Here is a 14,055-nt window from a genome sequence, read left to right on the forward strand (position 1 = left end):
CCATTCGGGTAAGAAGCTTCTTTGCCCAAGGCTGTGAGCAACACAAATCTATGGGTAAAAAACATAAATGTGCAGAAGTCCAATAACTTTTTGCATGATCATTGGCATATGGCTTTTTAAGACAGCAAAATGAAATTCACTCTTGATATCTGCTCTTTACATTTGACTTCTTTTTCTCTACAGAAACTCTACATAGTTGAATGTATAAAAATTATTCATTTATGTTGTTGGATAATGTCTCATTTTATGAGAATAATACATTTTATTTATCTGCTCATCATTTGATTGCTCATTCTGTTTCCTGACAATTATAAATTTTAATTGCCTAGATAACAAAAGCAAAACCAGTTTTTTAGTCCCAACTTATTTTTGGTATGTGCCTAAGTGAAAATGTTCTCATTCATATTGTAACTTTGTGCTCAATATTTCACTGGCCCAAAATTGATGTTTGAAACGTCCATTTTCTAAGAGCCTCACTATTCAATTCAGGCTGACTTCACAGGGTTCTACTTTGCAGTGAGCAAAGCAAACATCACAGAGTCTCATTGTGCAGTGAAGCTGATTTTACAGAGTCACACTGAACAGCTGGGATGAGCTCACATTTATGTTGATGTTTCTGTTTTAGCTGCATGTGTGCTGGGATTACAGGTATATGATCATATCTGGCTTGATTTTTAATTTATGCATTCAATATTTTTATTTATCTCTCTTGTTCTTTATCTTCTCTTCTCTTTAAACAACTTCCACTCTCACACAGTTCATCTATATTACAGATGCTATTCATCACACCGTATTGTCTTAATACACCTTTATTTTTTATGTGCCAGTAGAATTTTTAAAAATATGTTTGAAGACCTACATATTGTAGGCTATATTTTTCCATTGTGGTATTTCTTTACATTGTTCAACAGAGGTTTTTATTATTTTCTATATCTATTAAACATAATGTCAAAGCCATTTAACATTTCTGTGTTTTAAACTTTATTTTTCACATGAGAAGGAAACAGACTTAATCTACACATTGTCTTTCATGTCACTTATAAATCTGTTATACAATGACAATATTTCAGAGTTTAGCTATGGAAACAGCAGGTATGTGTGTACATAGAAGTGATCACATGATCACTGGTTGGGAGACAATATCATAATTCAATAAACAGGTTAAAGTACAAAGAGAAGACTATGTGAAAAGAGAAGAGATCAAGGTATGCATATTTTTATTGATGGTTACACAGATGCTCAAGTGAGTATGTTTCTCAGGCAGTGAGACGCCCTTAGAGGCAGGACTAGCATGGAGATGATGTGGCAGGGGGCTAATGATGAGTGGAGTAAAAACAATTGTATTTGTGTCTTCACCTATCAAAGACAATTAAGGAAATAAAAAGACCAAGGTTACTCCATGCTGTAGTTAAGCAAAGAATATAAAAAATAAAGAAAAATCTTCTTTCTACAGAAATCAGACAAAAAAGTAGAAGCAGTCTATGGTCTCATACACATTCTCCCTATATGTGAGATAAGAAGTCATTGAACCTCATATCCTTCAGTCTACAAAACAGCACCTTCTCTATCTCTTTTAGATTGTCATGAGTGTTAAATAAAGCTGTCCACTAGAAATGGATGTTTTACAAAGTAAAATATGAATTACATGAGGGTTTAGCAGCTTTTAGGTTTCTTTCTTCTTTCCTTCATCTTAAAGAAGTAAATGGAGTGATCCCTAGTTATTAATAACAATCATACAAAGTGATTCTGACAAATTTGTTAAGGGTCAAGATGAGTCAGAAAAAATATAACATAGGTAGAAAATATGGAAAGTCAAGAGAAAAAATAATGTCAAAATCAGTAAGGGAGGACATGTAGGAAAGACTAGAAAGAAGAAGGTTAGTGAAAAGATTATATTGTAATCCAGTGTCATAAATCTATTATGTAAAGTATGTCAACTGATATATCTGTGAACACAGAAATCAGAGTAACATGATAAAATTTTGCAGTAACATAAGGGGAACAGAGATCATATTAGACAGTCCCTCATTCACTGTAAATGTTCAGGATTTTTATGCAAGGTAAGGAGGAAGTTGTAGCCAGGTATCAAAGACAACCTTTCTTCTTTGACTACTATACCAAACCTGTACCCTTTAATGTATTGAACAATTATGTAGCATGTTCCATCCTTGTAGGTCCTATGATGAGAGACAATATCTGATATAGAATATTAATATCAACACATTTATTACATCAAATTAGGTATCATTCTAAAGTACTTCCATTACAGAGAGATTTTCTTACTGCAGATAACTCTTATTAGGGCTCTCTTCATGTCTCTGTTCCTCAGACTGTAGATGAAGGGGTTCAGCATAGGAGTCACCACTGTGTACATCATAGCCATGGCACTCTCTTTTACAGTGGAATTATTACTTGATGGGCATAAGTATAGACCAATAATTGTTCCATAGAACAGAGACACCACAGACAGATGGGATCCACATGTAGAAAAGACCTTGTGGATGCCCTGTGTAGATGGGACCTTGAGAATGGAGAAGAAAATCCTTACATAGGACATAACTATGAGTAGGAATGGAATAATAATAATGATACCTCCCATGATAAATATCATCAACTCATTAACAAAAGTGTCTGAGCAAGACAACTTCAGAAGAGCAGAAATGTCACAGAAAAAGCGGAGAATCACATTCTTCTCACAAAAAGACAATCTAGCCATGAGCAAGGTGTGCATCAAGGCATTAGATGTTGTCAGCATCCACAGTAGTAGCACTAGTGAAGTACAGAACTTGGTACTCATGATGCTGGTGTAATGCAAAGGAAAGCAGATGGCCACATAACGATCATAGGCCATGACCACAAGAAGAAAGCTTTCCATATCTCCAAAAACCATAAAGAAGTACAGCTGTGTCAGGCAGCCAACATAAGATATAGATGGTACTTGGCTCTGCATGTTCTGAAGCAATTTGGGGATTGTGACAGAGGAAAAGCAGAGATCAGAGAAGGACAAGTTGCTGAGAAACAAGTACATTGGTGTGTGGAGATGGGAATCCAGTCGAACAAGGGCAATGATTAGCAGGTTTCCCAGGATAGTGGTGAGGTACATGGCCAGGAACAGGGCATAGAACAGGAAATGATACTCTGACAAGATGGGCAGACCCAGAAGGAGGAACTTTGATATCAAAGTTTGGTTGTTTCCAGTCATGTTCTGCCTGTAATGACTTTAAGAAAAAAATTACATAATTTTAGATTCCCAGTGGTTGTGCCTGTATATCATAGACCAATTTCACTCTTTTGCCTCATTTGTTTATTTAGAAAAAATTTCTTTATTTTTCACATTCTTTCATTTTTATATTATTTACCTCACTATGACATGGAATAATCTTGGTCTATTAATTTCTCAGTTATCCTTGGTAGATGATGACATACAAACCAAATCCTGTACAGTCTGCTTATACCTTCCTACAACATCCATAACCATATTTCATTGAAAAGGGATGTGGTTTGTGACACACAAGGAATGTTGTATGCTCTACAGTAATTTAGCTTACTCTCTTCAAATAACCCAAGTCCCTACATCCAAATATGTTCATTCCTTATAGCCATGTTGCTTTAGCATGTTCTACTTCTCTATTATTGCATCATTGCATCTAATTGCTTCTGATATGGAAAATGCATTGGCATTTCTCTTTCATTAATTTCTATTACAGAATGGTGTAAACTATATATTACACCATTCTGTAGTTTATTTCTGTGAAGTTTCTTGAAGAATTTTTGTATACCTACTCTTCATAATTCAAAATGTGTCCCAAGGAAAACCCATATACTTTAAAGCATTAGATCACCATGTACAGTTCAGATGCAGTTGTCTTTGCAATCTGCAGATTTAGCTACCTTGCTGCTGACTAATCATCTTTCACAAGTATATATGGCTCAATACATCCCAAAAGAAATTTACTCTTCTCCCGTTACATGTTCCTTCTTCCATTTCTTTACTTTTTCATAATATTTGAGCATAGGTTACCCAATGAAGGAACTAGTGAAAGGACCTAATGAGCTGAAGGGGTTTGCAGCCCCATAGGAAGAACAACAATATGAATTAGGCAGTACCCCCATGGCTCCCAGGGACTAAACCACCAATCAAAGATCACACATGGCAGAATTTATGGCTCCAGCTGCATATGCAGCAGAGGATGGCCTAATCTGTCATCACTTTGAGGAAAGGCCCTTTGTCCTATGAAGGTTCTATGCCCCAGTGCGGAGTAATGCCAGGGCTAGGAAGCGGGAGTGGGTAGGTTGGTAAGCAAGGGAAGTGGAAGGGGATAGGGGGATGATGTTTTTTGGAGGGGAAACCAGGAAAGGAGATAACATTTGAAATGTAAATAAAGAAAATATTCAATAAAAAATAAAAGAATTAATTCAATAACCTCGGTGAGAGTTCTATCACATTCTTTCTTTTTTCTTACCTTGGACACCAACCCGGGACCTCATACATTTCTCATCTTCATTCTCTTCTTTGAATAACTGGATAAGTTATTCAAAATTATCTAATTGCATTCTTAGAAATGAATGCCATCATTTCCTACGTTAAATGTTGAAGTCAACATTCAATTTCAACCTCTTCCCATGTCTCAACACAATTTTATTCAGTAGGTTTAACCCACTGGCATTATGAAATATAAATACAGTTCTCTCCAAATTCATTCATTAGATGACCATATTCTTTTTAAGAACACAATTCCTGTAGCATACCCAAACATTGGTTGCTTATTCAACTTCTATCAGTTACTACAGCCAAATACGGCCTCACATGGCACATATGCACTTTACTCTTCAGCAGTTCTGTAGTCCAAATTGAAGTTTGTGACTCTATCATTTCTAACTTAATATTCTCCTTACCTATCACATCTTCTCCTCTATGGTGTATCTTGTTCGTTTTATGGTTCCACAATATGACATTGAATTATTGAGTTATACTGAGTTATAATTTCTTTGTATCCCTATATAGTTAGACCTGCTACAATGGTCTCATACCATCTTGTACTCATTTCATAGCTTATCATTCAGTACCAGCTATTGTTGACAGACTGTAAACTTCTTGCAGGAAAGGTCATGCCTGTTCATAACCCAGTATTCATGAAGATTTCCTGGCTATTCTGTAGCCTGAGACATAGCCTAAAATGTAAGGAAGAAATTTATATTAAATCCAAATAATTACTCTTCTTCATTCTCCTCAAAATATGAAGTCACCAAAAGTACCCCCTCAACATTAAATTTTGATAGTCTGTGATTAGCTTTAAGATGTGATTGTGTATTTATGGAAAGTATTTGGGTGTACAAAATGCAATGCTCTTTTTAATAATACTAATAATGACTAATATTTTTATGCTTCATATGATTTCACTATACATATGATTCCACTGATAATGATGGAGAAAAAATATATACAATGAACACTTCATAAGTGTCAATTAATTTTAATCCCTCCCTTGAGTTCATATTCAACTATCCATACCTAACATGACAGTTTTTATAGAAACTGGTATAGGGCTTAAAATCCATTTTGGTCAAATTACAGCTCAAGGTATTTCTATGAAGGTGTTTTACTGTGTTTTTAACATTTAATTTATTTATTAACATTATATCAGAGTGAAGTAACTCTTACCTTTCATAATGTGAGAAGTTAATAGAAAAACAGAAACTTAGAGTAATATAAGGGAAATTGTGTACCAAGTGTCTCAGAATTATTTGTATTCTGTGACTGAGTGGGGCCCATGGTTTATGTAGGCTTATGTGAAAAGACTACAAACCAAAGATCACTTGTGATAGTTGCTGTTGCTGACCCAATGGACTTTACTTCTTCAGCTGTAAATCTCACAGTTTTTACCTGAATAGCAGATAAGACTGTCCAAAGAAATAGTTCTAGCAGTTATTATTCATTCAGCTCACCTGGAATTCTCTAAAAACACACTCTGATTTTCAAGATGATACTCAATTTTATAAATAGCACTAAGGTGGTGTGAGTACTCTGGTGATGTTGATATCCATGCTCTTTTGGATACATGATTTCTTCAAACCTTATTAATCTTTAAAACTAAAACCTTACTAAAAGAAGGCTTAAGCAGTGCAGCATTGCCCCTATCCTAAAGTGTTCTTATTGGGTTGAAATGGAAAAACATGCCCAATAGGTAATGGTAATAAGCCTCATCATTAACAAAAATTATCAATGTAACTGTGGAACAAGGTATTTCTCAAATATTTCAGTGTGTTACAAAGTTCCAAAATGGCAAAGAATAATACCATACCTGAAAACTGCCCATCATGCTATCATAAAACTGGAAGTGCAAGATCTGTAGTTTAGAAGACAGTAATGTCCTTCCTGAAAATTTATCTAGGATGAATGAAGGTGTATTACGATTCCTGCTTCAGATCCTGGTCACCTTTATTCATTATAAGAACAGAAAAGAACATGCTCTGCAGCCAACATCTTCTTACATGTCCCCTTCTTGCCATCTATGGACCCAAAGGGCTCTGCATCCCTGAGGAATCCTGATCTTGTACAATTACCCAAGACCTATATAGAACCAACTTTCCAAAGCCCCTGAGATGGGAGCCGTTGATGGTCACTGATCAGTCCTTGATATACTTAGTAAGAAGGAAGAAAGGAAGAGAAAATCAGATGCATGCTTACCCTTTTCCTGTTTATGAAATTCAAAGGATTTTTGTGTGATCCATCTTAGATTGCAGTAGACTAAGCCCAATCTATTTAAAAACCACTGAAGTAATTGTGAATGCTGGTTTTTTTTTTTTTTTTTTTTTTTTTTTTTTTTTTTTTTTTTTTTTTTTTTTTAGCTAGACTGTCAATTTGTGGGATTGGAGTTGTTAAGAGCATTTTTTGTTACTCTCTAAATTTTCTAAGAATATAAAGCATAAATTGTCTTTCATTTCCTATTCTTATGACTTATGCAGACTGTCTTCAATTTTGGCATGGTTAATGGAATGTTACCATTTTAAAAATTAGCAGCTGTAAAATCATACAATTATTGTTCAAAAGTATTCATATGCAGAAAAGAACCCCAGTCCACCTCTCTCACTATCTAAAGTAATTCTCTCAAGGACTACAGAACTTAATGTTTGCATGAATGTTAGAAAAATCTTCTATGACATCTTCCTCTGTGATCCAGATAGGTCTCAGCGCAAAAATTGAAAACATATTCAGAAAGATGGAGGTGAGGTGCTTTCAAGTTCACCTAATTTAAGTATATAACTAGTTGTGCTGCTATGGGTAAAATAAGTTTGGAGACAGAGGACAGACTCTGCCTAATTCCCAAAGTGTGTTCTACTATGCTGGGGAATGTCTGCTTCTTTATCCAGTTCTTCACTTCTGTGTCTAAATAACTGAAGTAAACTACTTAAAAGAAAGAAAGGGCCATTCTAAACATGGTTTCTAATGTTTGTCCATGGTCACTTGGCTTTACAATCTTGATCTCACATTGAAGTTATACATCAATAGAAGTATATGGCATGAAAACATAACATGTTCACCTCATGGCAACCAGGAAGAAAAGAGAGAAAAATATGGTGCAACAGAAACAAATGTGCCCTTAAAAATTATCCTTGTATTTTACCTTCTCCAAACATGTGCTGCATCTTAGTTTCTCCAATCTCTCCATAATGCTATCAGATTGTGACTCATCACTAGATGGATCTATTGACTTGGTCAGGGTTGTAAAGATACCATCATGTATGCAAAGTCCTCTGAACACTGCGTTTGCAACAAAGCCATCCACACATTATTTTGAGGAAACATATCACAACCAAGACATAATACTTCTATAAAATACTATGCAAAGAACAGGCCTGTCATTCAATGTGGGGTAACTGATACACATCACTAAATAAGTCTTGAATTGTATGTACAACTAGAACATAGTATTGAATTTATAGTACCACATATTATTTTCATGTACAAAACAAATATTAGTATAATGTATAATAATCTAATGATTATAAGACCAATAAATATGTAGATTCCCTCAGAATGAAAATATTCAGCATAGCACAATATACTCTATATATTCAGCATAGCATCTCTACTGCATGTGAACCAGATGATGAAAGCCAAGTGCCACAGACACTGAAAACAGAAGTTAATGTGTTATCTATGGTTCTGTGGACAATGGTACAAATATGATGGTGGTTTGGGCAGTTAAATTTTGCCTAGAAAGGTAAGGAGCCATAGACTTTATAAGATATTTACCTGAAAATTAATTAAACATGATATCAAGGAGTTATTTTTTCTTATTTATTGACATATACAGAAAATTGTCTCATATGTAGTCGATTTTTGCTAGTAGTGTGTGTATCTATCTATAACAAGTTGTGTTGAGAGTGGGTAATCTGTTAATGTGTACAAAGCATGTGCTTCTCATCCTAGTTTACTGCCACAACATCTTATGGATTGTAGTTTGAATTATCACACTTTTAATACATTTTAAATCATACAGAGTATTGTACTTAAGTCTTTAGCAATCTTCCAATTGCACTTTTAACACTTCATAAAACATGTTGTAGCCACAAAGATTCCTGCCAACCCCCAATGGAATCAGTGACTACACATCTATCTATGAGTCCATGTCATTTCCACCTTCTCATAAACAGAGCCAGATGTCATCAGAGCTGAGTCACTCACAGTTACAGGACTCTTAATTGTTCTAGAAAGGTCCTGACTAATTAATGTGTCTTTTGTAAGTTATTCCTGGATCTGGACTCCTGAGAGCAGGCTCCCTTAGGTCCAGGGATGAGAATGCTGGAACATATGAGCAGAGATAGTACTCAGATTCTGAACATAGAGGCATTACTTCACAGTTCTGCAATTAATATGGGACTAGGATCTCAGGCTGGGGTCTCAGAGTCATTTGAACACATCGTTGGTGAGTTGGGAAGGATAGTCTAGTTTTCTAGGGTTTTGTGATATTTTTCAGTGTAAAGTTTTAGAGGTGATACTTATCTATTAAATATCTGTTTTTCCAGTTTTCCTTAACTCCCACAAGCATGTTAACTACTATATTCCAGATATATTTTAATGACAATATTCAGTAATATCACTACACATTATATTCTTACCAGACTCTGTAAATTAAAAGGTTTCTCAGTCTATTTACCACAGTAACTCTCTTTCTCTGGGTGTGAATTAAAATTGTAATATCTTAATTGGAGGATAATATCAACATTAGAATAAGTATTCTAGTGACTTTTAACTCACATTAAATTTTAGAGGCACCACCTGAAAAGATACTTAGGTTTACTATAACCAGGAAACTTGGAATATCACAGACCTGGGAGACATGAAGCTTTTTACTTCATGCAGCATTTGCATATGAACTTTTTCATTTGTGATTCCTAGTCACACACAACACCAGAAATGCTATCTTCACAGTTATACGAGAGGCAAATTCCCTACAAACTTTGTGGGAGATTTCAGTAGATATTTTTCTTCCCTTAATGTTAGCAGATAAGTTTGAATTATAAAATTTGTTAATGTAGATGAATTAAGCATTTTAAGAGGGAGAACTAAGCAGTTTGTCTTATTGTAAAGTCTTTATGTTTCATTTGTCAGATTTAATGTATAGTGGAATTTACTGATGTCAGAATATCTCAAAAATCCAAAGCAGCCATACCATATCCACATACAAGTGTGCACACAGGTAGAAATTGATTATAAAAGAGAGAAAGTGTAAAATAAGCTTATTTTTTAAGAAATCAGCTCTCTGAACTATGAACTGGACAATTTGAAACTGTATGGGAACTGATACCCAGGGCATATCTGGAATCTATGGACTTGAAGGTAAAGGCACTCAGCAGGCAGAAACTTTTGTCTTCTTTGAGAAATTGCAGTTTTCATCAAAGTTTTCAGATGTGTATATGGAGCCACAACATTATGGCATGCAATTTGACTCACTCAAAGTGTATTGAGGTAAATACCATCCCGATTGCAAAATGTGTAAAAGACTAATAGAAAGACAATGATGGGTTGACACATTAATTTAATTATCACTTGGTGCATGGATATTGGAGAAAGAGACCACATAAGACTAGCATACAAATATTCCCACACTTACTAAAATTACCACCATATTTTTTCTTAGCAGATTGATATCAATGGCATCACAATAAATGAAGTATAAAGATGTTCAGAGTATCATTTGATTTGGTAACATGAATAAGTGACAAACATAAAGGTCTGTGGTGTTATCCATGTATGCAAAATTGTAATTAGAGGTAAAGGGTTTATCCTGAAAGTTCTTGTCATGGACAAATTGAAAATAACACGAGTGCATTTCCTAGTACAAAAGCCAGGTAATTATATTAGTGATATATTTTGGTAAATACAGCCAATAAGCAGGATGTTCCTGCTGTAGCTTGAAGGCAGACATGCCTTTCCAAAATGGATTTTACAATCTGCTGGGAGTCAGTTATATTAATCTGACTGAAGCACTGAGTGCTGTAGGGTGATTTCCAGAGAGTGCAAAAATAGTAACAGGTCTCGTTCTCTAGATGGACTGGGGAGATTTATCATGGAAAGCCACATGTACTGTACCTGAAGGATAAATGGTAATCCAGTGAGTTGAGGCAAAAAAAAAAAAAAAAAAGAGAGAGAGAGAGAAAGTACCAGGCAACTGGAATACCAGGTATGAAAGGCAGAGCACTAAAATGTATACACCAATGTCCAGCATAGCTTGAGATTAGAATACAAAAGTGTTTATATGATCAAATGTGACTGTGAAGGTAAGGTAAATTTAGGCACATCAATGACAAGTATTCCCCTAAAGTAAATTTAGATTCTATCATCTAAGCACTGACACTCCAATAAAAAATAATTAACAAGGAAGCATAACTGGATTTTTAACTTTACATGTAAAGAGCAAAAGAAGCTGTTTAAGAAAAGTGTGGAGGTTCAGAATTAGGGAGGTGGATTGAGAAGTGGTTTAAATATTTCAAGAGAGATATTACTTTTGTCCATGTAAGTAATAATTAAGATAAAGCTGAATTTAAAAAATGACCTTCAGGATCTATATTTACTAATGGGGTATAGATAGAGAAATAAATGAATGAAATCCAACTCTCGCATTTCAGCTTTGATCACAGATTACTTTTAATGATATGAAAGAGTGAAGGAGGAGGAAGAGGCTGAAGGTAGCAGTTTTATTTTGAATCTGCTGTGTTTACAAGGCCTGCTGTGCATTATAGGAAAAACAAAGTTCACCCTTGGAAGTAAGAGCTCTCTAAGATAAGATAAAATCATCCAAACTGAATCTTAAGTTGCAATCTAAGCCATTCAAGTACATGAAATTTTCATTGCTCTAGACATATAATCATAAAATAAGACAGTCTTCCCTGAGTCCTAGGGAACATTGAGATACAAGAAACTGACAGAACTGAAAAAAATTCTTAAGAACTGAAAACACATTAACAATTGGCAAACAAAAGAAAAGCAAACACACTTTGTATCTCAGATAAGAAGTAACACTCCTCCATTGCTGGTGAGTGTGCAAGCACTCTGGAAATCAGTTTGGTGGTTCCTCAGAAAATCGGGCATAGTACTACCGGAAGATCCAGCAATACCTCTCCTGGGCATATACCCAGAAGATGCTTCAACTTGTAATAAGTACACATGTTCTACTATGTTCATACCAGTCTTATTTATAAAAGCCAGAAAAGCTGGAAACAACCCAGGTGTCCCTCAACAGAGGAATGGATACAGGAAATGTGGTACATTTACACAATGGAGTACTACTCAGCTATTAAAAACAATGAATTTATGAAATTCTTAGACAAATGGATGGATCTAGAGGATATCATCCTAAGTTAGGTAACCCAATCACAAAAGAATACACATGATACGCACTCACTGATAAGTGCATATTAGCTCAGAAGCTCAGAATCCTTCTTAGAAGGGGGCACAAAATACCCATGAAAGGAGTTACAGAGACAAAGTTCAGAGCAGAGACTGAAGAACAACCATCCAGAGACTGCTCCACTTGGGGACCCATCCCATAAACAACCACCAAACCCAGACACTATGGCAGATGCCAACAAGAGTTTGCTGACAGGCACCTGATATAGCTGTCTCCTGAGAGGCTCTGCCAGTGCCTGGCAAATACAGAAGTGGATTTTCACAGTCATCCATTGGATGGAGCACAAGGTCCCCAATGAAGGAGCTAGAGAAAGTACCCAAGGAGTTGAAGGGGTTTGAAGCTCCCTAGGAGGAACAACAATATGAACTAACCAGTACCCCCAGAGCTCCTTAGAACTAAACCACAAAGCAAAGAAAACACATGGTGGGACTTGTGGCTCTAGCTGCATATGTAGCAGAGGATGGCCTAGTTGCTCATCAATAGGAGGAGAGGCCCTAGGTCCTGTGAAGGTTCTATGCCCCAGTATAGGGGGAATTCCAGGTCCAGAAATGGGAGTGGGTGGGTTGGGTAGCAAGGGCAGAGGGGAGGGGATAGGGGATTTTGGGAGGGGAAACTAGGAAAGAGGATAGCATTTGAAATGTAAATAAAGAAAATATCTAATAAAAAAGGTGTCAGATTGCTATGAAAAAAAAGAATAGGACATAAAAGGCGGAATAATGAAACATTAAAAAGAAACCAAAGCATTAAGTTACTTATCACTATAGAAATTCTAGCAATTTAAAAAAGAGATGATGTGATAGATATGAAATAATTGTAAAGCACTTGTCTTATATATATGTTAATTTTTACTTTATTTTTAGAGGTAGCTGACTATTACTCTTACATACATTACAGGAAGATCATGCCTGGAAACAACCAGACTATCATCTCTCAGTTCTTACTCCTGGGCCTGCCCATTGCCCCTGAGTACGAGCACTTGTTCTATGCCCTGTTCCTGGCCATGTACCTCACCACCGTCCTGGGGAACCTCATCATCATCATCCTCATAATACTGGACTCCCATCTCCACACACCCATGTACTTGTTTCTCAGCAACTTGTCCTTCTCTGATCTCTGCTTTTCCTCTGTCACTATGCCCAAGTTGCTGCAGAACATGCAGAGCCAGGACACATCCATCCCCTATGCAGGATGTCTGACACAAGTGTACTTTTTTCTGTTTTTTGCAGCCCTTGAGAACTTCCTACTTGTGGCCATGGCCTATGACCGCTATGTGGCCATCTGCTTCCCCCTTCATTATGCCAGTATCATGAGCCCCAAGCTCTGTGTGAGTCTTGTGCTGCTGATCTGGGTGCTGACCACATTGTATGCCATGTTGCACACTTTGCTTTTAACTAGGTTGTCTTTCTGTGAAAACAATGTGATCCCCCACTTTTTCTGTGATCTGTCTGCTCTCCTGAAGCTGGCCTGCTCTGATATTCACATTAATGAGTTGGTGATATTGATCATAGGAGGGCTTGTTGTCCTACTTCCATTTCTACTCATCATTGTGTCTTATGCACGCATCATCTCCTCCATCCTCAAGGTCCCTTCAACTCGAGGCATCCACAAGCTCTTCTCCACTTGTGGTTCTCACCTGTCTGTGGTATCACTGTTCTATGGGACAATTATTGGCATCTACTTAGGTCCATCTGCTAATAACTCTACTCTAAAAGACATTGTCATGTCTATGATGTACACAGTGGTGACTCCAATGTTGAACCCTTTTATCTATAGCCTGAGGAACAGAGACATAAAGGGAGCTCTAAAAAAAGTGTTTCAAAAGAAATCTCTCCTATGATGATGATAACCACCTTTCAGATTTTTTATAATATAATCAAGTAGATATATTGATATATTTACTAGTATTTCCTGTCTTTTCCCCAGTGTAGTCTATTCTACTAAACAGGCAGTCTATATAATTATTTAATATGTAAAATGTGTATTAACTAGAGATCCCATTATGCCTTCATGTCAATTTCATTCTGGAAAACTACTTAAAAATAATCTGTAGCAAGAACTTTGGTTTCTTCAAAACCCACAGAACTATTATAAGATTATATTACCATTTTGATACCAATTATGTGATATAGGGCTGTTTTAT

General features: G+C 36.0%; 2 protein-coding genes across 2 annotated transcripts; one reads left to right on the top strand and one right to left on the bottom strand.

Annotated features, from left to right (window-relative positions):
• Positions 1 to 2,263: 2,263 nt before the first annotated feature.
• On the bottom strand, positions 2,264 to 6,466 carry Olfr389 (olfactory receptor 389). Its single transcript, NM_147009.3, has 3 exons — positions 6,303 to 6,466; positions 4,897 to 5,172; positions 2,264 to 3,218 (listed from the first exon to the last, which is right to left on the bottom strand). Exon 3 carries the CDS (start codon positions 3,200 to 3,202, stop codon positions 2,264 to 2,266), a length of 939 nt encoding a protein of 312 aa, NP_667220.2. The 5' UTR covers positions 3,203 to 3,218; positions 4,897 to 5,172; positions 6,303 to 6,466.
• Positions 6,467 to 12,816: 6,350 nt separating this feature from the next.
• Olfr390 (olfactory receptor 390) lies at positions 12,817 to 13,752 on the top strand. Its single transcript, NM_146347.1, has one exon. It carries the CDS (start codon positions 12,817 to 12,819, stop codon positions 13,750 to 13,752), a length of 936 nt encoding a protein of 311 aa, NP_666459.1.
• The last annotated feature ends 303 nt before the right edge of the window (positions 13,753 to 14,055 follow it).

Source organism: Mus musculus, chromosome 11 (genome assembly GCF_000001635.26).
Source record: "Mus musculus strain C57BL/6J chromosome 11, GRCm38.p6 C57BL/6J".
Lineage (NCBI taxonomy): Eukaryota > Metazoa > Chordata > Mammalia > Rodentia > Muridae > Mus > Mus musculus.